Source organism: Ursus arctos, unplaced genomic scaffold, assembly GCF_023065955.2.
Source record: "Ursus arctos isolate Adak ecotype North America unplaced genomic scaffold, UrsArc2.0 scaffold_14, whole genome shotgun sequence".
Lineage (NCBI taxonomy): Eukaryota > Metazoa > Chordata > Mammalia > Carnivora > Ursidae > Ursus > Ursus arctos.
The window spans coordinates 51,299,795-51,325,474 of record NW_026622808.1 but is presented as its reverse complement, the minus strand read 5'-3'; the positions used below and the strand labels follow the sequence as shown (position 1 = coordinate 51,325,474).

At 42.6% G+C, this 25,680-nt stretch overlaps 1 protein-coding gene across 19 annotated transcripts in view; it reads left to right on the top strand.

The window, feature by feature from the left end:
- The window catches only part of FOXP1 (forkhead box P1), a 571,962-nt gene that overhangs the window by 528,417 nt on the left and 17,865 nt on the right, over positions 1 to 25,680 (top strand). For 12 of the 19 annotated variants that reach the window (XM_026501232.4, XM_026501229.4, XM_057311876.1 and 9 more), the window contains 4 exons: positions 12,442 to 12,525; positions 22,279 to 22,480; positions 22,585 to 22,664; positions 23,269 to 23,370. In XM_026501232.4, coding sequence (XP_026357017.1) covers positions 12,442 to 12,525; positions 22,279 to 22,480; positions 22,585 to 22,664; positions 23,269 to 23,370 — 468 coding nt within the window. The remainder of the gene's footprint in view (positions 1 to 12,441; positions 12,526 to 22,278; positions 22,481 to 22,584; positions 22,665 to 23,268; positions 23,371 to 25,680) is intronic. The other 7 variants (XM_026501233.4, XM_057311879.1, XM_057311878.1 and 4 more) reach the window with 1 other exon arrangement.

Sequence of the window (25,680 nt, the reverse complement as noted above, 5' to 3'; positions counted from 1 at the left end):
GTTTTAAATATGCACGCACACGCACAAACATGTATTCAGATATGTAATATGTAAACATGTATCAATATGTAAGTATAGTCTTGTATTTGGCAATCCCTTGGGCCGTGTCGAATGTATTTTGTGACTATAGAAAATAAACTTCCGCATATTTTCCTGTGGATCACAGCTGTGAGGGATGGGGGGGGCATTTTTAATGTGGGTTCCACCTCCTGATGTCACTTGTTGGTGAACCACCATATTTTAACAATAATTCCATTCTTGGTATAATTAATAGAAAATTCGTTTCTAAAAGTAAAAATTGGGTCAGAAATGGAGATTATTAAAATGTACAATCGCAGAAGCCTGACCCTGCAAACCCCATTTATGCAACCGAGTTCCAAAATGCTTTTGAGTGCTTGATGACTCACTGTGGCTTCTTCCTCTGGCTGGTTTAGTGTAGGCAAGAGGTTAGCCGACTAGGGGAAATTAAAACAGTGTTGTACATTATATTGTTACCAGCCATCGGAAAGCCTGTTTTGTATGCAAGACAGCAACGCCGAGATATATGGAGAGCCCTAGGCTAAGTACAGAAGATAATTACATTTGGAATTTTACTGAGTTAAGTCATTTACAGCTTCAAATAGTTGCAGAGAAAAATCAGCCAAAACACACTTAAACTTTTTGTTGTGACTTTTCAGGATAGAAAGGATTTTTTTTTAATTAGTTATCATCTTATTTGACAAATTACATTTTTTTAGTAAGATTGTCTCAAAAGTTTTCTTTAGCTAGTTAATATTTTTCCATTCAGACTACAGAGATGAACTTATTATAAGAACAGTAAGATATTCATACAGGCAAAGGGCACATCATAAAATCCCCAAATTTTTACGTAAGTCTTTGGAAACATCTTTAAATTTAGCATATTTCTTCAGAAGGAAAACAGTAGCGGTATTTATCAACCCCCCCCCCCCAAAGTTCACTTCCGATTGATGTGTAGTAAGCCCTTGAAAAATTGGTTTCAACAGAACAAACTTTATGGCTCTTGCTACCTAAAATCTTTATGTATTGGTGGTTATAAGGTGATACAAGTTCCTGCATTTATTTAGTTGATAAAATTAAATTCTCAACATTTGGTTAGAATAAAGTGTTTCACAGAGTGTCATGGTTTGCCCAAGTAGGTGTTCCGGACTCCAGGTTTGAGAGTGTGGGGCCATTGTTCATTACTGAGGAACTGATTATCGACTTTATTCATTATTCCTTACTCTCCCCAAGAGCTGGCAAGGGAAGGAAAGGAGTTAGATCATCAGTAAGTCAAGTGCTTCTCCCCTGGAAGCTTTAGGGTTGTTTTTTGGTGGGTGTGGCCTGGTAGCGTTGCAGACCCTTAGGAATATTCTTTGATTATTTGTAGATTTTACTTACTTATAGATTTCCCTTCATCCTTCAGCCCTAAGTCAAACTGAAGGAAGGGTTTTCAGCTTATGATAGGGATCAAAGATCATCGGGCCAGAAGTTACTATGGGGTAGTTACCTGTGGTATTCCTCATAATATTTTTGCTTGAGACTTCGCTTTAATGGAGGAAGGGGCAGGCTCATTCTGAAGGGCTCGGTTTCTTCAAAGGCTGAAGGAATTGTTAGAGTGATCGCATAATGCTTGTCAAGAGCAGGAATTGCCAAACTGCAGATCAGGAGCCCAGTCCCAAGAGCTAAGAAAGGTTTTTACATGTTGAGTAGTGGGGGGGAGGGGAGAGATCAAAAGAAGAATAAAGCATGTGAAGTTCCGCGTCCATATATGAGGTTATATTGGAGCATGGCCACACCCATTCATTGACACGTCATCTATGGCCATGGCTGCTTTGGCACTACAATAGAAAAGTCACGTCGTTGCACCAAAGTCCCTTATGGTTTGCCAAGCTGAAAACATTTACTATCTGGCTGGCTCTTATAGAAGTTTGCCAAACAACCCCTGCCCCAGAGGATTCATAAAAACCCATTCGCATCACATCATATAATAGCAACCTGTTCCCTTAGGCTCCTGGCCTCCTGAAGGTCTGCGAACCCCTTCTTCCTCTTCCTTCTTCACCTCGGTATATAAAACCATTCTAGTCACCATAATGGTCGAATTTCCCCAACAGCAGCTTCACGTAACAAGTACTTGTGCATCGCGGGGATCACGGAAAGTGGGCTGATAAATATTCATTCATCCATTTATCTTGCCGATTCATTTAGCACACATCACCCAGAGCCTGTAACGTAGCAGCAACCTTGTGAAGCCAGTTAAGGGTTGCAAGAGTGAGCAGAATGGTCAAGGTTGCCTTCCTGGTTCTTACATTTTAAAGAAAAAACAGACTGTAGATAGGTAATTTTCCAGTGGCACTGTCCCCGCCTTGGGTAGTGCTAGCTGATACTGATGGGTTCTTGAAAACACTAGAAACACGCTCAAAAGAGTTTTTCTTTCTTTCTTTCATTCATTCATTCATTCATTCATTCATTCATTCATTCATTCAGATATGTTAGTCACCATACGGTACATCATTAGTTTTTGAAAAGAGAGTTTCAGTGCTAGAGATGGGCCAAAGCCAATTTTATCCATTAGTTATTATTCAAGTAGGTGAAATATTGAAATATACAAGAAAATGTTAGCAGTGTTTAGTTGTTGAAGAACCCTCGCCCTGAGCCAGAGGTGAGAGGTCTTTGGGTGGCAATTCTGGAACATTACGGGACAGTCTAGGACAAGGTACACTTAGACCCACCAGCCGTCCTCACTGTGGGCGTCCTCTTCGTCTCACGTCAGCGTTTCCATATTTGTGGTGTCAGATTTGCCATTTCTTGTACCCGTGTCTGCAAATGTACTATTTAATTGACTTAACAAACAGTCGCTGTGCCCATAGGACCTGCGGTGTTGGGGAAGCCAGGTCCCTGCAGCAGCCGAGAACACTTTGAGGAGGTGTCCTTATGCTTGAACAGCCTGTCTCTTATTTCCCTTTGGCATCATCCCCCCATTCCCGCCACAGCACACTGACGAATCACCCCCTCCATTGGGGATGCCCTGGGCATGACCAACCCCACGGCTACTTCTGCTTGCTTTAAAGAAGGCATTCCCCAGACCCGGAAGTACCTGAACCTCCAAGTATTTTCCAGAATTCCTATTCGTTAACTTGAACTTGAAAAACATTTGCACAGCGTAGCACTACCGAAAAGAGCCGTCAAAGCCAGAACAATCCCCCAAGGCTGATCCCTGTATTGTTGGGAGGAGCAGCCTCCCCCTACCACCCCGGCTCGCCAGGCCTTTCTCTGCACAGCAGTACTTAGACCTCTGGTGTCTACATCTGGGAGCAAAGCCACACGTGTGCCCCCATCAGAACAATAATGCCAATAAGCTCAAATTGGATCTTACATCATAGATCAGTGGAGGTTCATTATGTCTACCCTAGAGTGTCGTCACGAAAGGGTTCCATAGAATTCTGCAGGGTATCGTCAGCCAGCACCAGATGTGACCGTGATGAATGAAAGCCACTTGAGTGCTGCCCATTTCTAGCCCCCCAGATCTACACCCCAGAACTCTGACCCAAAGCAGAAGGCTCTTTGGTTTCTCACCTCTAATGAACCCCTCCTAAAGAATTAGGTGAAAAACAAATTTTAATAACCATTGTTAGCTTCGGGGGATTCTGGCTTGAGATGTTTTCGTTCTTGGTGCTTTCTGTGCAACGCTGTGCTTGAATCACATGAAAAGCCTTCACAATTCGGTGTTGAAAGTTAAGGCAACCAGGACGAAATCAAGATGATGGGCTACGAAGTCTGACTTAAGCCTATCCCGTCAGCATAGTGTGTGAGATGCATTCATGTTATTTTTGTGGGAAGTTACCACAATATATAATGCATGTTTTCCTAGCAGTGGACTCGTTATGTGGAACTTGTTAACAGAGTGGTTAATTCAGTTCTCATGTTGCACCCCGTTCCTGGTCTCAAAGGGAAGAGGGGTCAAGAAGACATCTTAGTGGGCATTCTCAGCCTCTTGGAATGTTTCTAACCACATTTCACTATGACAAAGACAGTTGTAATTTTTGAAATTTTAGCAGTGGACTCGATGGTGATTAACCCCGTCTATCACCTGGAAGCCCAGCGTTGTAGAGCATTTGTCTGCGCTGCCTGCGCTGTACATATGCGCACCTAACATCAAGATAGATGGACGCCATAGTAATCATTTGGGTAAAGGACATGGCTTTTGGGGGTGAGGGAATGTATTTTAAGATTTTATCTGTCAGAAGCTTTCTTTTGACAGATTCTTCTGGATGCTATGCAGACAAGAGGAGAGCTTAGAACTGGAGGGGAATGGTGTTCCCACAATCAATATGCATGGTCTTACATAGGTCACGAAATGTGTGTGTGCGCGTGCGTGCTCGTGCACGCACACACACACACATACACACACACACACACAAGACAGGAGCCTCAGACACAGGATACGGAAATAGGTTGAGATTAAGAATGGCCCCCATATGCCATGGGCTGGATGGTAAGGAAGCACCGAAGCTTCCTTAATACTTGAGCACCAGCCCTGATGCCCAAAGGATTTAAATTCATATGAATCTACTTGCCTGGGTTCACTTAGACGGGATATGCTTGTGAACTGTCTCAGTCATTGAGCTGTGAAAGAGATGGCACACAAGGTATTTTAGTGGCTAGATCGGAATTCCATCTTGGGAAAAGGGAAAAGCATCTGATTTAGTAGACAAGAAAAAGTCTTCAAACAGACTTCCCTCTCTCAGAAAGCTGAGACGTTCATGGCACAGATACATTTTTCTGGCCACGTATGTTGGTTTCACTGATCACATGCCCTTCCGCAGTTGTCAGCGTGTCCTCCTCTCGTGTATGAAGATGGGTTTTGAATGAAAGGAAAAAAAAGCCTTGGAGAGCCAGTGTTTCCTCATGTCCACAGCTCAGCATGTGTCCGGGGCCAGGGATCAGGACAGGATTCCTGCCATCCCTCAGCCTCTAGACCCTTTAAAGTGAATACTGAAAGCAGCCAAGGGGGAAAAGAGCCGATCAAACCGATGGGGATGCTCTGCCTGACCCGGGCAGAGGGTGAGAGTGGAGGGGTGGGACCTTTTGTCTTTAATAATTCAATTCCACTCAGTCACCATTTATCAAGCACCTACGGTCTTCTGAGCACTGGATGCGGAGAAGCAAGACAGCCCCTTCCTTCCTGCACGTGCAGCCTTGCAAGGAGGGAAGACTAGCATGGCCTTCACTCCACACCAGGGGTTGTTTATAAGAGGAAGCATCGGAAGCTTGGTGGGGCAGACACGGGAAGGGGCAGGGGGCAAGTACCCTCCAGGCCAAGAGAGCCATGTGAGGATTTGCCTTGATCGTAGTGTGAGGGAGGATAGTGGAAGAATGTATGTTCTTTCTTCAGTTCATCTCTCTGTTCCTCAAGAAGTAGGATGACCAGCCTTCACAGCTGGCTTTCCTGGGACTTGGGGTTTCCAGTTTCAAAACTGGGGAAGTACCTGGCAAAATGGAATGAGCTGTTCACTGAGATGATCCCTGTGAATCCATTGGCTTTGGAGGAGAGCTGTTTAATGCCTCCTCTTCTGCTCGTAATTTATAAAGGAGCTGGGAACCCATTGGAAAGGGTGTTTACTGAGTTCCTACTATATGCCAAGGCAGTATGCTAGGTGCTTCCTACCCCTCATTTCATTGAACCCTCACAACCCCCGTGTGAGTAGGTACTTCCTGAATTCCTCAATCCTAAGAGTCCATTTTTTTTTTTGACGGAAAAATAGAACATTTGGACATCAGTATACATCAGACATCTAATGACATGTGCCTTTCTTCTCCTTTGAGAAGGTGTTCCTAAGTCACTGATGACCTTAACAGTCATTGGCTCTTAGAGTGAAAGAAGTAATTCTCGGTACCTCTCCTCTTCCAGATGAGGAAACTGAAGTTTAGAAGGTCTCATTCACTTGTTCAAAGCCAATGGCAGATACTGGGCAACGCCCAAGATTCTAGCCCAGCCTCCTTTCATGGCACTGCTGCCTCGCTCTTGTCTCGAAGGCTCATCCTGGTTCACTGAGGTTCCATGTAGGACACACAGCCATTACAGATCACTGGTCTTAAAACCCGGCTTGGGAGGCCATGCCTTTCCCTGCCTCATGGAGCTCCATCCTCAGCAATCCATGGCAGCCGGGCAAGGCTGGAACTTGGTGACACAGGAATCCCTTGGAAATTTTCTAAATCATCTACAGCGGGAACTGTAAGCCCCAAGAAAACATCAGCAGGGAGAAAGTGTGCACGTTTCAATAGCAGAGGGAGACGTTAAGCCTAACACGGATCAGTTACCGCAGGGACTTCACGTGTGATGGCTGTACCATTAGCGGTGCCGTCTGTAATCACACCAGCTTCCTGGACTTCTGCAGATACAGTATCTGTAACGCGTCCCACTTTGGGCCTAACACCAGTGAAGGCAGCCCTCAGGACAGTCCTTCAGAGCAGTGGCCTCACGGAGTCTCCTGATTCTCCCCTGAGTGAGCTCGGAGCATGTGGGGAAGAAGTCCTGATGGCATCATCCCTGCATCGTGTCACGGCTTTGTGACTGGAGCCAAGAAAAAGAAGAGGGGGTCTCTGGGTTTCTCACTTCCACGTCCCTCTTTGAAAACCAAGACACTTATTTTTCATAATTTAAAATCCTGCTTAACTCTGGGAGCATTAGAATTCCTAGACTATGACTGAGTATTAGTGTGCGTCTGCTTTAAATGTCAAGAGAGTCTTTAATAATAACACGTAAGGAATGTTAAGATGGTGACAGAATACAATAAAAGTAGGGAAATTCTTCCATTGGGGTGAAATGAGCCATAGGTTCCCTACCACCTGAGAGCTGCAGTTGTGTTAAAGAAATCATGTAGGAGTTTTCACTGGCGCTGAGCTTTGAAGGCGTGTGAATGACCCTGAGTTTGATAGAGTGGGTCAGACAGAACTCTTTGGTAAATAGTCGGCTAGAAGAATTTCATTTCCCCTCCTTCCAAATCGCTGTTTTGTTTGGTGGTTTTTTTTTTCTTCTTGTTTTTCTTCTTTTGATCATACGTACTTAGAGACCCATGAAACGGGATGCGCTCTGCCTCAGTCAGTTCCGTTTGCATCCTCATCGTATGTAAGACAGGACAGCTGCTGTTAGGACTCAGTCCATGGAAGAGAGTCCTGTCTCCCAAAACGAGCACATTAAACCCAGACACGTGGAGTCCTTATTAAAACTTTTACTCCCACGTCCCCTTGCTTGGCATGTTGGGCTTGGCGAATTTAGGTGAGACCCCAAGTCAATTAAATTGGGGACTGTCAATGTCTGGGAATAATCCCAACTTGCCTGCTCCCCCGTGGAGCGCCTGCTGGAGCTCCGTATCTCACCCTGCCTTGGAGGGTCTGTGGCGGGGGTTCACCGGACGGAGTGGGAAGAATGGCAAACATTTGTGCTTTCAGTCAGCATCCCAGGTGCCTCTCAGAGTCACACCGGCGTGGGAAAGTCTAACCAGGCAACTGGAATTCTAGTCTTACTTCTGCCCCTTCCCAGCTCCGTAATCTTGGGTGAGTTCACCCTTGGAGCCTCAGTTTCCCCAACTGTAAAATACAAGAGTAGGGCGAGAGGATTTGACGTACAGTCTTTGCCTCCGTGAAATCAAATGAGTCACTTGGTCCTTTCTTCACATCTGTCCTCGGTAATTCAAACATTTTTACGCATCCAGAATCCTTCATTTATTTCAGATTCTGTTTCTCACAAGCGAGAACCGCCAAATTGGGCTTAAAATGATTAGTCCTCCAGACAACATATAAAGTGATTATGTTAAATGAACCTAAAACCATGTTCCCTTTTCTCTGCTCAAAGAATGAGTTTAATCTCCTCAGTTTTTATCTTTGAAGACGTTGAACGGAGCTCCTTGCCTTCGGCGGTTATCAGTGTGTCCCGAGCAATACACACGTTCCAGCCTTTCACAGCCCGGACTGGCTGAAACCTCATTTGAGGCCATGGCTAATAGAAGAGGGGATGACCTATCTCAGCCAAGGGGAGAGAAAGCATTTGCCTAGGATGAGGGAATGAGACCGCGAGAACCAAGGAAATCAATCCATAAGCAATGGGCTTTGTCTCTCCTACGATTTCTGTTTCATTCTTCAAAACATCAAAATTCTCTCCCCAGCTAGGCGCCCTGCAAACTCCACAGAACTCCTGTTACAGGGACCCGGGGTCCAAGCATATACTCAACCGGTTGAAGTCTAAACAGACGAGACTGATGGAACTTCCCCGTAAAGAAAGACATTTCTGAGCATCCGTGAAGCACTAGGCTCCATGCTAAGCTTGTTATGTGCAAGAACTTATCTAATCCTCAAAACAACTCTTCAGAAGTTCAGAGAGTATTATTCCATATTTAGAAGAAGAAACTAAATACTTAAAAAGGTTACATAATGTGCTCAGAGTCCCAGAGCCAGAATTTGAATCCAGTATTGTCTGACTGCAGTGCCCACGACCTTCATCCTTTTTTGCTCTGCTGTCTCTCCCCAAAATTGGGGAACAGCCTGCTAATAAACATTGTACGAGAGGGTCCCCTCCGTGTGGGGCCCGTTGGCATTCCTTTTATACAGATATACCCCTCCCGTATCCACCAGGAAAGCTTTTAGAGCGGGATTTCTGATAGCACAGCATAAAAAATGGTTTTAATATGCCAACCAAATTTTTAGTTGACCTTCGGAGTACATTTCTCATCCTCCTTTGCTTTGCTTTGCATGGGATTCAGTTTATGAGGGAATGCTGGAATATATATACTTGCTAATATTAAATGTTTGTATTGTCATAATAATGAAAGGATGCCGTGAAAATGGATAGGGATGCATGGAATGGTGGCATAAAAAGTAACAAAGAATCGGAAAGCTTTTCGAAGGGCCAGTGAGTATTAAAAAAGTAAGACAGCCCCAGTAGAGAGAGGATGTGGTTTCAATAGGTGTGAAATATTAGCCTTTTTGCCTAAAACAACAAAAAGTGAATTTGGCAAGTGTTTTTTTTTTTTTCCTGTAATTGTTAAAAGGGTTTGTGTTAGAGTTAGAGCTGTGACGGATGGTAAAAATCCAGAACCCATCCAAGAATGTATTACATGCTAGTTAGCTCTGATCAAACAAAAACAGAAACTTGGATTTTTGCCTTTTTTCTGTAACCTTGCCCATCTTTTATAATAAAGCCGAGCTAGGATGGTAGAATTGAGCGTGAGGCCAAATAAGGAACCTGGGTAATTCTCAAAATGGACAATCAATTCTATGTTAATATTCTCATGGAGAAGTGAAAAATTGTCTCCCATGGCAGTAACCTCCAGGGTTTATGGATGGGGCTGTGTGTACAAACTCTAGGTATGTGTTTGCGACATAGTGTTATTACATTTGACCAGTAAAATGTCAGCATGGTAGCCATCTGGATGGAACGTAGAGGTGATGATTCCTTTTGATGCTGGGAATTTGATTTCCTTCTCCTTGGTCTTGGTTAATTGCTACATCAACAATGTTTACCCCCAAATTAAGTTACAATTAATATTCATCAGACTCTTAAGTAAATATCACCCCTCACCCTTTAATTTGTAACGTTCAGTACGGCAGACTACTCGTTTTTTAAAAAAGACTAATAGATATGCCTTCATTCCTTGTGCCTCATGATAACTTTTAAGACAAAACATTTTTTAGAATTCTAAGAATATTTTGGCTCTAACATCTAAAAACTTAAAACACAGTAAAAAAAAAAACCAAATAACTACAGAAATACGAATAACTGTAGAAGAATGCCATTGCAAACATTTTAATTGTTCTAACTGAGCCACTTTGGAAAACTAAATTCCTTTGGCATTATGTGTTCAGAGCATCTTTTAGTTCGGCCGTTCAATAACTTACTAAAGCACAGAAGACGAATAACGTAAAGTGGCTCCTAATATGGTATCGTTTTCATTTCCTGTTTGTTGAAAGATAAATGCTAACACTGTAAGGCTTTTTTTCTTCTTCTTAATTTATTCCTCCCTGCACCACAAGGGAATAAAAAGGAAAAAAATCCAATGTGATACGGCTTGAGACTGAGTCATCCAGCCAGGATAAGCCGAAAGCTTTTTCTCTCTTGCTTTCGTACCTTTCCCTTTCCTCTGCCTTTCCGCAAATGCTGAAACAGCCCCTTTCCCTTAGAAAACACCTTTATTTTAAAATGTCTTCTTTGACTTTTTTTTTTTTTTTTTGGAATAATTCAGCTTATGAAAAGCTGGTATTTCTTTTCTCTTTTCTTTTTTTTTTTTAAGAATTTATTTTTGGGGGGGCACCTGGGTGGCTCAGTCGGTTGAGCCTCTGACTTCTGGTTTCGGCTCAGGTCATGATCTCGGGGTCGTGAGATCGAGCCCTGCCATCAGGCCCCATGCTGGAGTGTGCTTGAGATTCCCTCCCTCTCCCTCCCCCTCGGCCCCTCCCCCAGCTCGCTTGCTCTCCCTTTCTCTTTCAAATAAATAAATAAAACGCTTTTTTGGAAAAAAAAAAAGATTTTATTTTTAAGCAATCTCTACACCCAACGTGGGGCTCAAACTCACAACCCTGAGATCAAGAGTCACACGCTCTACCAACTGAGCCAGCCAAGTGCCCCCAAAACTTGATATTTCAAAGGTTTAAGGTTGATTATGTGACATAGAAGAAATGAGTCCCTCCCCAGTTCAAAGGCATTATTTTGGACAAATGGTGTATAAAAGGGCTGATCTTAGACTCTCTCTACCACCCCCCTTTTCTCTTTGTGTCTCTCTCTCCCTCTCTGTTCACTCATTCATTAATCTCTTCTACATTTCCCCCAAATTCCACAGCTCTTCTCTTAACTATACCTTTATCTTTTGAAGATATACTTCCCACTTACTTTACAGAGGTAATTATCATCCTGTCTGGTATTTTCGCGGTAAGCATCTTTGCTGTAGGCCTGTCTGCTGCAGTCATTTGCACCACAGAACTAACTGTCCTAAGGCAATTTTGCCCTAAGGGATTAAAAAATAATAATAATAACTGGTTGACAATTTGGTTTGACAGTTTGCTTTCATTTCGCCATTGACAAGGTACTTCCATTTTTATATTATATAAATCTTAGCCCTGTAATGGCATATACCGTGGCCCAGAATTTCCAACCCACACGTCCCATAGAATTTTGGAACGTCTCTCCGTAGGCATGAGACCGTATGCCAAGAGCAAGTGACCGAGTAGAAGGCTTTGACAGAGCCGTGCAGAGCTCAGTTAGACACATGTATTCTAGTATTTGGAAACGGATACCTCTCCTCCTGAAGGATGGGATTGTATCGATAAAAGAAAAAAATGCAGAGCTGAATGGGAATGAATGAGAGCAACCAGAAAACGTACGATACTCTGAATAATTGGAAGATAAGTGCTTTGGTACAATTCACAAAATAATACCCATTACTTGTGCTGTCTTGCCATCAGTCTGCACTGGACACTTCGAATGTACTCAGATGTGTTTCATGGAGAGGCCGTTTCATTTTGCTATTCATTTTCTATGTTTCATTTTGCCCTTTTTCAGGAACGTCCCTCTTTCATTTGTCATGATTCGATCTTCTATGGTAAAATTGTCTTACGGCCGATTAGTTATGTGGCAAAGACGCTTATGGCAAAACTACCTAGAATCAGTTATTTTGCATCCCCTGTGCCCAGCTGCCTTGAATTGTCAAAAATATCATCATGTTAAAACAGTTCAAGGCAAGCATAAAGAAAGAAGCAGCTAGTATATTTTGAGTGCAAGGATGTACATCGGATTAGAAACTTGTATCTCTTCAGAAGAAAATTTTTTGTACAACGAGAAGACTTAAATGTTTGTTAAGGTGAGACTAATGCGTACAGGTACTCCCATATTGAATAAGTGAATGGTCAGGCTTATTCTACGTTCCTCTGGAGATGAGAACTTGTCATCCCTTGTCCCCGTGCCTGCCCTGCCAATATTGCTCAGCAGCATTGTGCTAATCTCTGCCTACCTGTTAAGAAAGATGAAATTAATTCTGCATAAATGTATCCGTGTGTCTTAAGAGCTTTTCCACAACCACAAAAGATGCATTTTATGAGTTTTAGCCACCTCACTCGTTTTCCTTTGGCTTGCTCGTGAATAAGATTGGTTAATAGGCATGACTCACGTTTTTGTCTTTTAGCTGTCTGTGTTCTATGGGACTCCTCGGTGCCAGCAGGTCTAGAACTTCCCAGTTAAAAGCTAATGCATCTTGTGTTGAGAAATCTCACACTGACACCTCCAGTTACTTGGGAGTTTGGCAATGGTTGCGTAGATTTCAAAACGATTAAGCAATGAGAAAGATTTTGTCATGTGCAATGGTGCTATAGTTTAATTTGGAATATGTATCATTTTGGATGTTAAAATAGTAATGCATCTGTATTCAAAGAAATAACAGAGCATTTCCTTCCCACTAGCTTGCGAAAGACAAAGAGCGCCTGCAAGCCATGATGACCCATCTGCACGTGAAGTCTACGGAACCCAAAGCCGCCCCTCAGCCCGTAAGTACCGAGCTCTGCATCGGGGGGAGAAACCCCACAGTATCTCTTCTCTGTTTCCCACCCCAAGCATGGGAGGCAGGACAGTGTACTGTGGCGGCTGTTAGTATCAAAGGACTTAAGTGCAGTTGACTGTTCCTGGGTACCTTTCAGGAAGAGGGCGGTTGCAAGGCATTTAGGAAGATAGAGACTGATTCAGATCGTTGGCCATGGGGCCCGAGTAGCTCTTTGGGACAGAGGATTGGTCCTATAGCAGGGTATGACAGTGTATTATGATTGGTCACTGGGAGGGGGTGGAAATCTTTCCAAATGGTGTGAACGCAGAAGGAAGACAGCCAGACCCTGGAGTCAGAAGAAAAAGGCATTTCAGCCTCGGTTAGCTGAGAGACAGCGGGTATGAGAAAGGGAGTGAGAGTTAGTCCAGTATAACTGTAACAGAGGAAAGAAACAGAAAACACACTCTTGGAATAAGTGGAGGCTAAAATGATGGAGGGCATGCAATGGTTATTAGAGAGTTGAAAGTGAGTACTACTCTTCGGCAGTTAGGAGATCAAACACAATATGCTGAAATTACATTTAACTTTGAGGAATCCCTACTTCTTGCCTTGTTCCCTTTTCCTTAACCTTGAAGAGTGCCATCCACGCACAGACAGTTAATATCGAAGCAGAAGGATGGTTTCTAAACCCCAAATCCTGTCTTGGGCCTCATTCCTTGCTATAAATTGATCGCTTTAACAGTTGTATTTCTCATATACTTACATTTCTAAAAATCTCTTAGTAGCTTCCACTGATTATTCAAAATGGAGAGAGTGCTGTGCTTCTTGATTTTTAAGATTTGTAAAATTTAAAGGTACACTGCCTTTATTTGATTTTGCTTGGAGTCACTGTGTGAAAATTAATTGAGCGTTGACAATCTATAGTTAGTACCAGCAATTTTAATCAATATGCAATGATGCAGCGTAATGGCAAAGTATTGGTTTATCTGTTTTGACTGATTTTTTTCTATAAATAAAGCAAACATACACCCATATATGTATGATTTATGGTGATAGAAATAAAACGGAGTCAGACTATTAACCCAGCAAATATGGTAGCCTGCCAAGACGCAGTTGGCAGACAAAATTAATGTCTGAAACAGAACACATTACTGAGATATAGGACATAAAATCATTAAACACTTTGCGCATCCATTTTTACTAGGAAAGAGCCCTTAGTTTCCATGTGTTTTGCAGTAAGTGGCTAGAGGACTGAATGTGTAGGCTACCAAAAAGAAAGGGAAACAAAAACCTAGGCCATTCGGTATTGTGAATTCAGTAGTCACCGGTGCTATTCGTGCTGCCTTCTTCAGCCCCTCCTTTTAAGGAGGGTCCTTGGGAGTAATCGGAGCCCAGTTAACGCAAGTGGGTAAGACCCGGAACAACTTCTTGGAGTTCCCCAGTGGCCACAGCCAGTTGCTAGGGGAATCGTTTGCCTTCTGAACTCTCGTCATATTGCTTTTGTTGGAGATTTTTTTTTTTCCCCAGGATGAAGGGTTGGAGTCTTTAAACCTGGTAATAAGGGAGAGAATGAGATTACCTCTTCCTTCCTCCATGGGTTAAAAGCAGTGATAGAATAATGTTTGGACTCCAGACTCTAGGATGGACGCATGTTGTGTGATGGGGCTCCTTGGGAGGAGGAGGGATGAAAGTGGGGAAGGAGTCGTGAAACCAGGGGGCGCTCAGTGAGTGATGGGGCCAGGTGTTGTGAGGGAGCACAGTATAGGTAAGCCTGCACAGGCCGAGAAAGGACCGTTGGGATTCTCCGTGAGGACCAGTGTGAAGCATCCAGTAAACAGGGGAAAGCAGTCCTGGGGGAAATGCACAGGGAAGGAAGGTTTGTCTTGATTAGTATTTAAAAAAAAAATGTTTTACATTCTAGAAAATTATAACTTTGAAGGGGACCTCCTACTAAATTTATTTTTAACTGTTCTATTGAAAATTCTCTACCCCTAGTCAACATTATCTCTTAGTAGCTCAGCACAGTATTTCTTTATTAAAAGAAATAGGCACGAATATTTTTGACTGAAAAATTAATAGCTTTTGAATTCATACACAGCAGGTTTTCTTTTGCAAAGAAGTCCAATATCGCTGCACAGCACTTCTATAACCATTTATTTAGTGTCCAAGTCAAACCTTTGACGGCTAGAGCAGCGCTACAAGCCAATATAAAGAACTCCACGATGTAAACCAACAATAGGCCGTCTGTGTGAGGTTTGCCATTGTCAAATACATAGATTGTTGGGATTAGTTTATGTAAATGTACTGTTGTATTACCCTTTGGGAAAAAAAAAGATCACATTTGTGTATGAAAAGTGGTTCCCTTCACAGGCAGCATTATAAATTCCTTATCCTTTAACTTACATGTAAGAAGTAAAAATTGGTGCCTGACAAGCAAGATATTGTGTGACACTCTGTTGCCAGAGTGAACCTGCCTTCTTTTCACTTATTGGAAAATAGAAAATTTTATTATAGATACCATCTTATAAATCAGGAATTATTAAAATATGTATAGGTGAGGCATTGGGAAATTAATTATAAAGGGTAGACGTGTAGTGTTTTGCATACATTTTTACTTGCCTTGCCAAAAAAAGGGGGGAAAAAGGCACACACATTCAGCAGACCCTTGATTCTTTCAACGTTAGGGATACAGAGCTATCTGATGATCATTTCTAAGGTGCAAACGATTCCTTTTTTGCCCGTAATGAATTTATTCCACCTTAAATAATAGAATGCACAGTGTGTCCTTCTAGAGTCTTTGATTTGAAATAAGCAGTCACCAGGATTCAAATCTAACCATAGATGGGGACTTTGATGTTACAGCCTTGCCAGTAAGTTGATGAAGTTTTTTCTTTTTTCCATTTCTGTTTAAAAGGAACTTCATGTTTATTTTAAAATTCTTAGTCACTAAGTGATAGAATGCTTTGCTGTAAACGTTGCTTTTCACTAAATGCCATTTGGGTGGTAAGTGTCATTTGTTGTATCCAGTCATCCAGCCAGTCCCTCTTCCATTGCATCAGAGAAACTGCCAAAACCTTCTTGGACTGTTCTTACATCAGCTCATAGACACATTCCCTGGACCCGGTTGTGGAGCTTGTCTTCCCATGTGGGTCGCTGGAGGGTATGCTCATCCCAGGACACCCCTGAGTTTTTAGACGTAGCTCTAAGCTCATCCCCCACGGGAAGGCATAGGCGAGCCTTCCTGTTCTTCGGACACCTTCAACAAGACCTCTCCCCGCTTGCCGTAGAAGTTTCACACAGAAGGAAACCTTTCCTTTGGTAATTACGCCCAGGACTCACATGGCACGGTATTTTTGGAAAGGGAATTCCTGCGTTTCAGGTCAAGGTATTTAATCAACAAGTATTTATTAAGTATGCTACTAAAAACACAGAGCAGTAAAACAAGAGAGCCCCTTCCCTGCCAGTGAGGTGTTGGGCGTCTTGAGGGACAGACACACAACCGGACACACTCACTGCACGAATCGTGCCGTGTGTCCGTCAAATAGCCTATCTACACCAGGCATTCTGGAGGACGTGGTGTGTGAGAGGAACAGGAAGACGTGGCAAGGAGGCAGATCTGTGACTCTTTCCTTGGGTTCAGAGGAGGTGCTTGTGTCCGTGTGTCTCTGGGCGAAGGCGATGGGGAGAGGAAGCCATGTCACGAGGACCAGTGTGGAGGAAGCAGAGGACCCGCCAGCATCAGATAAAATAGGCTTTCCGTGCTTTGAATTTATTTTATTTGTAAGCTCTGAATTTTCTGAAGCCCGGGCCCTGCATGGAAAAGGCTGTGTCAAAGTTTCCCGGAGCGGCTGTATATTCTAGCCCTTGGGTACCCACGGTGGGAAAAGCCTTTCTTGACACACGTTGAGAAGGGCCACATGTGCTCTGTTTTGAGTTTTAGAAGATTCTTCTCTTTTCCATGGGAAGAGAAGCAAAAAAATCAGACAAGAGTAAACTCTCCTAATGAGACTGATGGCTATTCTTTTGTTCCAAACTCGGTAACATTCTCAAAGTAAACACCAACGTGTATTGCTTGGGGGTTCGTGTCTCCACGCTTGCTCCGTGGAGAATTTTGTCGAGCTGTCTCCTTGGAGGGAAGCGTAACTCAGAGGACAAGACAATAACAACAAAAAGAAGCATGTCTGTGTTATGACTTTATTAAGTTGTTAGGGATTTTTGAAGAAGACTTCCCCATCGTAATGTCAGGAAAATCCTGTAAACCCTATTTTATAATCCGGGAGGACAGGAGAAGTACGCATGGCTCCGGGGTATTCCTGCACACCAGAAACCTCTCGTGATCCTGGAAAAACCACATTCCTTCAGATTTGGTGGGCAAGTAATTATAGCGTAGGTAGTATATCCTTCGTTATGAAAATGTTATAAAACGCTTACAGGAACTTGGATATTTGAAGCAAAATGCAGTATTACATTTTCCTTTTTACGCATTCTCTTTTCCTCCAACCATAGCAATTAGGACTGTTTTGAAATAGTTTTTAGCTGCTACAAAAACAAAGTGTCCCCCTCCCCCACACGGGTCTTTTAACTCTTAAAGCAATGGCTGATCCTTTGGGCTGCTTACAGCCTTGCTTTAGGCCTAGAGAAGCAAGATTAGGCAGTCATAAAAGATTCTCGAGCACAACACACACAAGCTGTTTTTCTGTACTGTTTCTCATGAAGCCCTGCACCCCCCACCCCCACCCCTCAAACCCCCCGTACCACCACCCTCTCATTCACTGCCCTGTGCCAGTACCTGGCCCATTGCGGTAGCAGGGCCTGGCTCAAGGAGCTCCAAACCCAAGCCTCCCCCTGCCCCGGCCCAGCCTCCCCACGGACGTCCCTCAGGCCTCAGAAAGGCCGGCCGTCTCTGAACGCCAGCGATCGCGTCTAGAAACTGTGCCGTTCAAGCAGGCCTGGAGCCCGCTCAGGGCAGTTACACCAAGAGCAGAAAAACGAGTTCTGTGAGCCTCAAAGTCCCTACTAAGCAGCTAGGTGCCCCAGTGTTTGGGTTTCAGGTCTGTCTTTTGTTCTCAGAATCTGTTTTCATATGAGGCAAGAGCACAAACAAAAATAAAAATGAGTTCTTATGGGAATACTTAGGACAAGTCTGTTTCTGTCTGGGGTTTACATCAGCGCTTTGTTTATTTTTTAAAAATGTGAGTGACTCATCATCTTTAAAAGAAGAGAGGAGGTTACTGTTTAAAAACTAGAGATTAATCTTTTAGAAAAGGGCTCAGCAGAATTATGAGGCAGCTGACAGAGTCCCAGTAGTTGGGATGGGTACGATCCCCAGGACAGTCCTCCTGGAAGGGAGCTGGCGGAAAGACAGTGGTTAAGAGCACACGGAGATTTTAAAAAAGAAAAACCCTACAGCGGATCTTAAGTGACAAAAGAATTTAACTTCTGGCCAGACCCTCAAAGCGATTATCTTTGCCGAAATCATCACATGACGGAAACTTGCCATGTAGAAAATATCAGAGTTACTAACTTTTCCAAACATAGCAACTTCTTTTTAAATAGAAAATAGACACAATAAGAAAAATAGGAAAAGAAACCCTCCCAGTCCAATCCCTTCCTGCTCCATGCCCCGGAAAAAAAAAAATATATATATATATATCTTTTAAAACCTTAACTACTATCTGAAACACGAAGTGCATATACGTTCATTTCTAATTGATGATTATATTAAGATTTAATAGTTTACAATTAAGATGAATATTTCAAGATTACAGCAAAACCCACACCAAGTCCCGATTTGCTCTTCTGTTCAAAGTCTGTAATTAAATTTTTTTCTTTCTCTCTCTTTTTTTTTGGGGGGGGGGTAGTCCACTGTTTTCAGAGACCTTAATTAAAAGAGCAGGTTTGGTCTGAACACAGAGCCTGTTTTGAATCCTTCCCCATGCTCCATCTTCTCTCTCCCTCGTGACCTTCCTCCCTAAAGATGGTTTCTCCACGAGACAAGCATGTGATCATCAAACAAAAGTTTAAAAGTTAACAAACTTCTATAGCAGTTGACAAGGTTGACATTTCATTAACTTGTTGGTTCAGCCTTCAAATGATCTCGCGAGGCAAAGCACCCTCTGTGCGGAGTTTATAGGTTTTTGCTCTTGCTTCCTTCACAGACTACAGTCATGTTTAATTTGGAATCTGGGCTCCTTTGGCAAATTAGCAATTAGAACAATTTTGTGGGAATATGTATATGTGTCATTAGTTTTCCTGCAAATTAATAGCAAGGGCAGAGGTCAGGCAGAAATTTTCCACTTGACTGCCGTTCCTCTATTGAGACTTGGCACTTGGTTGTGGAATGGCCACAGCTGCTCCCAGCCACCCTCTTCCTGTAGGAACTGTCTTTTAATTAGTTTACCTCACAGCCATCATTACAAATATTACCGCCTCCCCTCCTCGAAGCAAAATTACTGTTTCTACAAAATATTCCAGTGACATCTTGCACCACCGCACATCGATGGTGGGGTCACTCGAATGCAGCATTTAATCATTAGATCACCTCCATCCGCGTCTCCTAATTAGAACCCTCACAATACATTTTTATCTGGTAATTAGCTGAGATTGGCTGCTTCCTCTGTGGCTTATTAGAGATAGCCCAGCAGTGGGTGTGAATCACGGTGTCATTTGTCAAGCCTGGTAAGCCCCCTCTCTGCTCTCTTCCGGCTTCACGTTTATTTCCATTGGCTACCTATGTTCAAAAGCCTCCAGAAAATTCTACCGTGTATTTCTTTGTGGGTTGTGCGAACCTGGAGGGATTTTTTATTTTTCACTGTTGCTTTTTCGGTGCAGACAGTCCAGGTGTTAAGACCCTGGGTAGAAGCTACAGATGTCCCGTTCTTTTCACATTTTATGACACGGCACCACGTGACGTGTCTGTTCTCCTGTGCGAGCACCACGAGAAGGACTTGTGCTTGCTGAACGTTTACAGGAGTTTTGGTTTTTTGGAGTCCGGTACACCTGGTGCCCTTCCTCACAAGATGGGAAAGCAGCCGGCATATTCCTTGAGGCCGTTGTAGTTATAATTCTCGTTAAGTGTTTAAGAAAGTGATGGTGTTTAGGGTACGGTCCTTAAACGGAAAAGAAAAGCCAAGAAGTAGTTAGTCCTCAGAATTGCTTTATGGTTGCTAACGCATACTGTCTTTGGACTGGTGTCTGTATTCGATGGTAAGTCTTCAGGGGCAGCAAATCAATGTTCTGTCCCTGTTTTTGTCACTTCAGTTTCAAATGCGTTATATTTGTTCAGTAGTATTTATTGAATGCCATTTATAAGCAGGGACTAAAGCTATTCACGGAACCCTTTCCAAAAATGAGCATACAGAAAACTGAAACTGGCCAGTGTTTATTTTTCCCACTAACTGGGCGTAAGATGCTTATACCGAGAGCCTAGAATCACGAGTGTGTGTTTGACTGGTTATGAATACAGGCAACTTATTTCATGGATCTTTGGCCTCGGTTTGCTCATCTGTAAAGCGTGAGCAGGGACATCTCACGTATTAGTGATGGTCTTAGAATGGAGTGAAATCGCGCAGTGGCAGGTGGTTTACAACATGGTTTATACAAATGGTATCCATGACTTTCCCGAGCGGCGGGATAGTGTTAGGCCTCGCGGCATCTGGATTTTAAAAGCATTTAAAAGTATTTATGAGCAGTAGCCTTTCATGCACTAATTTCCTTGACCCGTTGCTTGGGCTGATGCTTATACGGACTGTTGCTGTACTTGGTCGGTGATTAAGGCGCAAGGTGCAGAGGAGGTCAGCCCCAACCTTCCCCCGTGGCTTCTCGGTTCTGCTCCGTCCCATGGCTGCTCCTCTGAACTATAAGCACTTAGTCCGCAAATACATGTCATGAAGGCAGGTTTCCAGCACTAATAAAAAAGAAAGCAACTCACAGCATTGGCCCAGTTTGCTGGAGGGGTGGGGGAGGGAAGAGCCGTGTCCTCCCCGTAGCTTGCGCTTCTCAGGCGTGGGGGTTGGGGGAAGGGTCTGGCCTTAGCTGAGTCAGCATTTCACCAGGGGAATTGGAAAGCACAACTACAGGCTTGCTACCCAACATTCCCTTTCCAGCACCATATTTACATTTTTACCATGAATATTTACCTAACGATATTTGATCTTTCTTTTCTTCAAATTCCTGGTTTTTATAGTGTTTGTTTGTTTTTTTTTAATGGAACTACCGTAAACATATGAGAGGCATTCTCATGGCCTTTTTAATTACTGGAGTGGGAGTAGGGTTGACTCTTCTCAACAAACTGGAACTTTTAACGTGTTCTTTATGATCCCAGAGGAATCTCATTTTTAATACCTCCCACAAATAATGCCTTGTCCGTAAGGGTACTGCAGTAGTGAAATACTATTTTGTTAAATGATTTGAAATCTGGTTTGAGAAAATGTTACAAGTAAGCCTACTTTGCGAGGGTTTCTTGGATCTGGGGCTGGCTGTAAGTATCTGGGATCTCAGTTCTGTGCAATAATATGTCGAAAATGGCCGAGTTCTGTAGCGTAGCCAGACTTAGTATTTCTGGAAGAACCAACTCAGGGTAAGGGGGACAAGCCCATTATTTTTCATTAATAAGAGAAGCACTTCAAGGCGAAGGCTAACGGAAGGAAGGAAACGGTACTGCTTCCTTTGCCTTTGTGCGACTTCAAATAAGTAATACTCGTTTCCTCACTTGATGCTATACATTCCATTATATTACTGAGCATTTGAAACTCGAAGGAAAAAAATGTTTACAGTTCCCAGTGTTTCGTATGTCATTTTTTTAAAATAGATTCCAGTGTTCTATTTGACAGTGTTTAATGAAGACTACACATAAAGCTTCCGAAGATTAGTCTTTGCCGACTGATAGAGCTAAATGGTGTCTAACACGATCAGTGCCACGTTTTTGTTTTTTTTTAAGATTTATTTATTTGAGGGGTGGGGGGGAAGAGGCAGAGGGAGAGAGAGAGTCTCCAGCAGACTCTGCTCGATTCCACGATCCCGAGATCGTGACCTGAGCCGAAATCAAGAGCTGGACGGTCTAACCGACTGAGCCACTCAGGCGCCCCAGTGCCGCTCTTTTTAATAAGAGCCATAGGCCAAACGTCCCTGCCGCGGCTCGCATCGGTGAAGTTTCATCATGGAGTTAAGTAGCCTGTCCCAGTGCTGGCCAGTGTGGCAGCCACTGGCTACCTGGGGCTATTTAAAGGAAAGTTTAATTTTGATGAAAAGGTAAAACCATTCCGCACGGGCGCCAGCATGCTGCAGAAAGTGCTGTTGGAGAGCTCCGGTCTAGACCGATGTTGCCCAACTGGTGGCTTCTACCGACGACGTTGGTGTTCGCTGGTGCTGGGAGGCTCCCCCCCGCCCCGGGAGGTCTGCCAAGCACAGGAGGCTGCTCAAGGGGGTCGACGCCGTGACACAAGAAATGCTTTGACCCAGAACTTGTCAAACTTCCCTGGGCTAGGTCACCCCTTTCTGCACACACTCATTTTTCACCGTCTTTGGAAAACACCTGTGTCACCCACGGGTCAGGAGAACATGGCCAGAGAGATTTTTAAACTAACCACTAGGTGAACTGTTTTTACATGGGCACACGCCTCACATTGCAGTCGATGGGAAGCATCGACTTAGAGAAGGAAAGCGAGCCGGGCGTCCCCTGTAGTGTCCCTGCTGGATTTCCGAGGCCTGCTTGCTCCCTGCTTTTCCGAAGCGCTTCTGAGAATTCTTCTTTTCCTCGCAGCTGAATCTGGTATCAAGTGTCACACTCTCCAAGTCTGCATCTGAGGCTTCTCCACAGAGCTTACCTCATACTCCGACGACCCCCACCGCCCCCATCACTCCCGTCACCCAAGGCCCCTCCGTCATCACCACCACCAGCATGCATACGGTGGGACCCATCCGCAGGCGGTACTCGGACAAATACAACGTGCCCATTTCTTCAGGTAGATACTCCATCTTCGCCTCCCGTAGAGCTGTACTATGCGATTCTTGTAGACCAGCCTCTTTTTAAAAAGTGATAATTAATAGGACAATGATTCTTATTTAGCAGATATTGCGCAGAACCAAGAATTTTATAAGAACGCAGAAGTTAGACCACCATTTACATATGCATCTTTAATTAGGCAGGTAAGTAAATAACGCAGTATGTGAAATTCTATCAAAAGGTATACGTGTACATGGATATATTATATTGATGAAGTAGATTTAAAACCGTTTAGTATGCAAGCATGCTAAAACCTTTTCTATAAGGTTTTTTAAAACTGCAATATATAACATAATTGCTTTTGATTAAGTATTACAATACGATGTGATTATTAGGAAATTCATTTCACACAACAGTGAAAATGAGCCTGTTTAAAGATGGCAAGTCAATTATCACAAGCTACAGTAATCTCTGATCCCTAGAATTAATCTGAGCTCTAAATAATTACTGAGCTTTAATCAGCTAGTGAAATGTTTTGCATTTCTCTTTGATTCTGCTTTATGAATGACTAATAAATTAATATTTCTGTACGGAAACAGAAATAAAAACTCAAAACAATTAGATAATTCCATTTTGAATTTTGCTATTGAACTGTTAAATGCAACCATTAATCTTAGATCATTTTGTGAACCCTTTCTTGGGCTTTAGCTCTGAATCATGGTTATTTTATATTTTCAAGAAACTGTATCATGACGATTCTGCTGATTTGGTCATAAATTATCTTCTTTGGTTACTTCTGCTTCATAGGCCATTCTCGAATCTCCAGAAAAGCAGCTAACACTAAATGAAATCTATAACTGGTTCACACGAATGTTTGCTTACTTTCGACGCAATGCTGCCACGTGGAAGGTGAGGTTTCTCGCGGGCCTGTCCAGGCTCGGGTCTGGCCCTTTATAAGAGTTTGTTGTTGATCGAATGCCGGTGTTGTAAGTTACACGTATATTGTTTTGATACACTCAAAGAGTCATTTATGGGAGTATTTTATTGAGAAAAGAGTACTGCTGGGATTAGAATGCTGGGATAGAAGACTCCCGTTAACATTGGCATCAGATTTTGGATGGACCAGCCAGTAAAGTCATTTCTGTCTGGTTGTAATATGTAGGGAAAAGGAACGGACGACTGTCACCTGATGTTTTCGGTCATTAGCCGCCACCAGTATTTGCTGAGATGCATGGCTAACATTTTTTTAACTGGGAGAAAATTTGACATAACCTTCATTGGTTGGATTTAAAAAAAAAAAAAAAAAGAATAAAAAAAGCTCCTTACCACAGTTAGTAAAGAAAGCTGTGTGGTCTCAGGACTAGCCCTGTATATGGGAATTATCCCAGGGGAGCACAATATATTATTAAGTTTTTGGTTTTAGTTTGGGGTTTTGTTTTGTTTTTTGGGTTTTTTTTTTTTGAGGGGGCGTGGTTTTAGTTTTTTTACATCACACTATCCATCAGAGATTCGTAGAAAATCTGGAAAAGGAGATTATCCAACTTCACTCTAACACCATTTGCTATAAAACAGATCAAATCCCTTAGCTCCACGTGGGATACCCTAACAAAGCTTGAGGGTCACGTGACATACCTCATTTCCAGTTCAGCAATGGGTTCATAGATTGCTCTAGTAGTTTTTCCACTGTATTAAATGAAGCCCTCACAAATGTTTGGGTTTTACTGCTTTTAAATTCTTGGTTTAAATATTCTTGCTGTAGAGGGCAGGTCTAATCTGACAGGTTTTTGTTTTCGTTTTTTGCTTTTTTACTACCTAGAATTCTTATAATCCCCAAATTCCACAACACGTAAAATGCAAATATCTTAGGATATGTTTACATGTCATTATTATAGATATGATAGGGATTTCTTATCGGATGCAAAGGAAATTTCCTTTGATACTTTTTAAATTTTTGGTAGAACAACAAAAACAGAAAACACATTGCCTCTTTTATGTTCTTGAGAAATTAGCATTTTAAAAGAAAATGAAGAAGACCATAGAATTAATTTATCAACCTCACACAGCCATGAATATCTGTTATGGCTCAAAGTATCCTTTTTTTATTTCCATGAAGACACTTGGGTGCTGAAGGGAACCCATGTTCTAAACCTTACCCGCTTTTCCTCAGCCTCCCTTAGGAGATGAAATGCAAAGTATCTTTAGCTATGAATGCTTTTCAAAATGTAGGAAGTATAAGCATGAAGCAGACATTTTCTTCAAATTGCCTTTTATAAATAGCAAATGATCAAATTTAAAAATAATTACTGGCTGTGAATATGATATTTAAGCTCAGATCTACAGCTTCAACTTTTTCATTTTTTGCAAACTGCAAGAAAAAGTGCCATCAATATAAACAATCCTAGATCAAGTACCAGATGACTCATAAATACGTATAATTTTCCTGACGTGTCCTTATTTGTATTGTAATCCTAAACAAAAGATGAAATGCCCAGTAAGTCATGGCTGAAAAGGGCTTACTCACGTTTCTGGGCAACTCTTGATTCCTGGATGCTTTTGCTTCGATGTACAGTCTTGGAAAACAAGACTTCAGTTTGACTTTCTATCTTTACTTACGTGGCTATGCGCTGCAGACAGATCTGTAGCGGTCCTTCTGGCAGCCGTGGCTTCTTTAGATCTGCAGTTCTAAATGTTTCGATGCTTATTCTAAAATATTAGTGATAAGGTTGAGGGGAAATGTTGATGTCTTTCCCCACTATGTCTTCCATACATATACATGATCTGTCTGGATTTTTTTTTTTAATTTGGGTTTATTTATTTTAACCTCCTTAGTATTGTTCCAGGAAGTTAAGAGTAGACCCTTTGCATCCCTTACCATGCGCTGGTACAGCATAAAAAAAGAAAATGCTTATTCAGAGAGCAGACTACAACCTATACGTGAAGAAATTTGCCCTACCAAGAATGCATACAACATGACAGACATTTTCAGAGATTTTTCTTTTGTTTTTATGCAAACCCGTCCAAGCCGTTTGGAGCAGGGGTGTCCTTTCACGGTCACCTGGATGTTTTCAACCTACCCCAACGATGCTGACATTGCTCAAAGACTTGTTGAGAATGTATCTTGTTGATTCTCCTTGCGAGTAGTTGATAACTTAGCTATGTGCTAAAACGTGTCTCGTTATCTTCTAAATATTCCCTATCGAAAAAGAAAAATCAGCACTT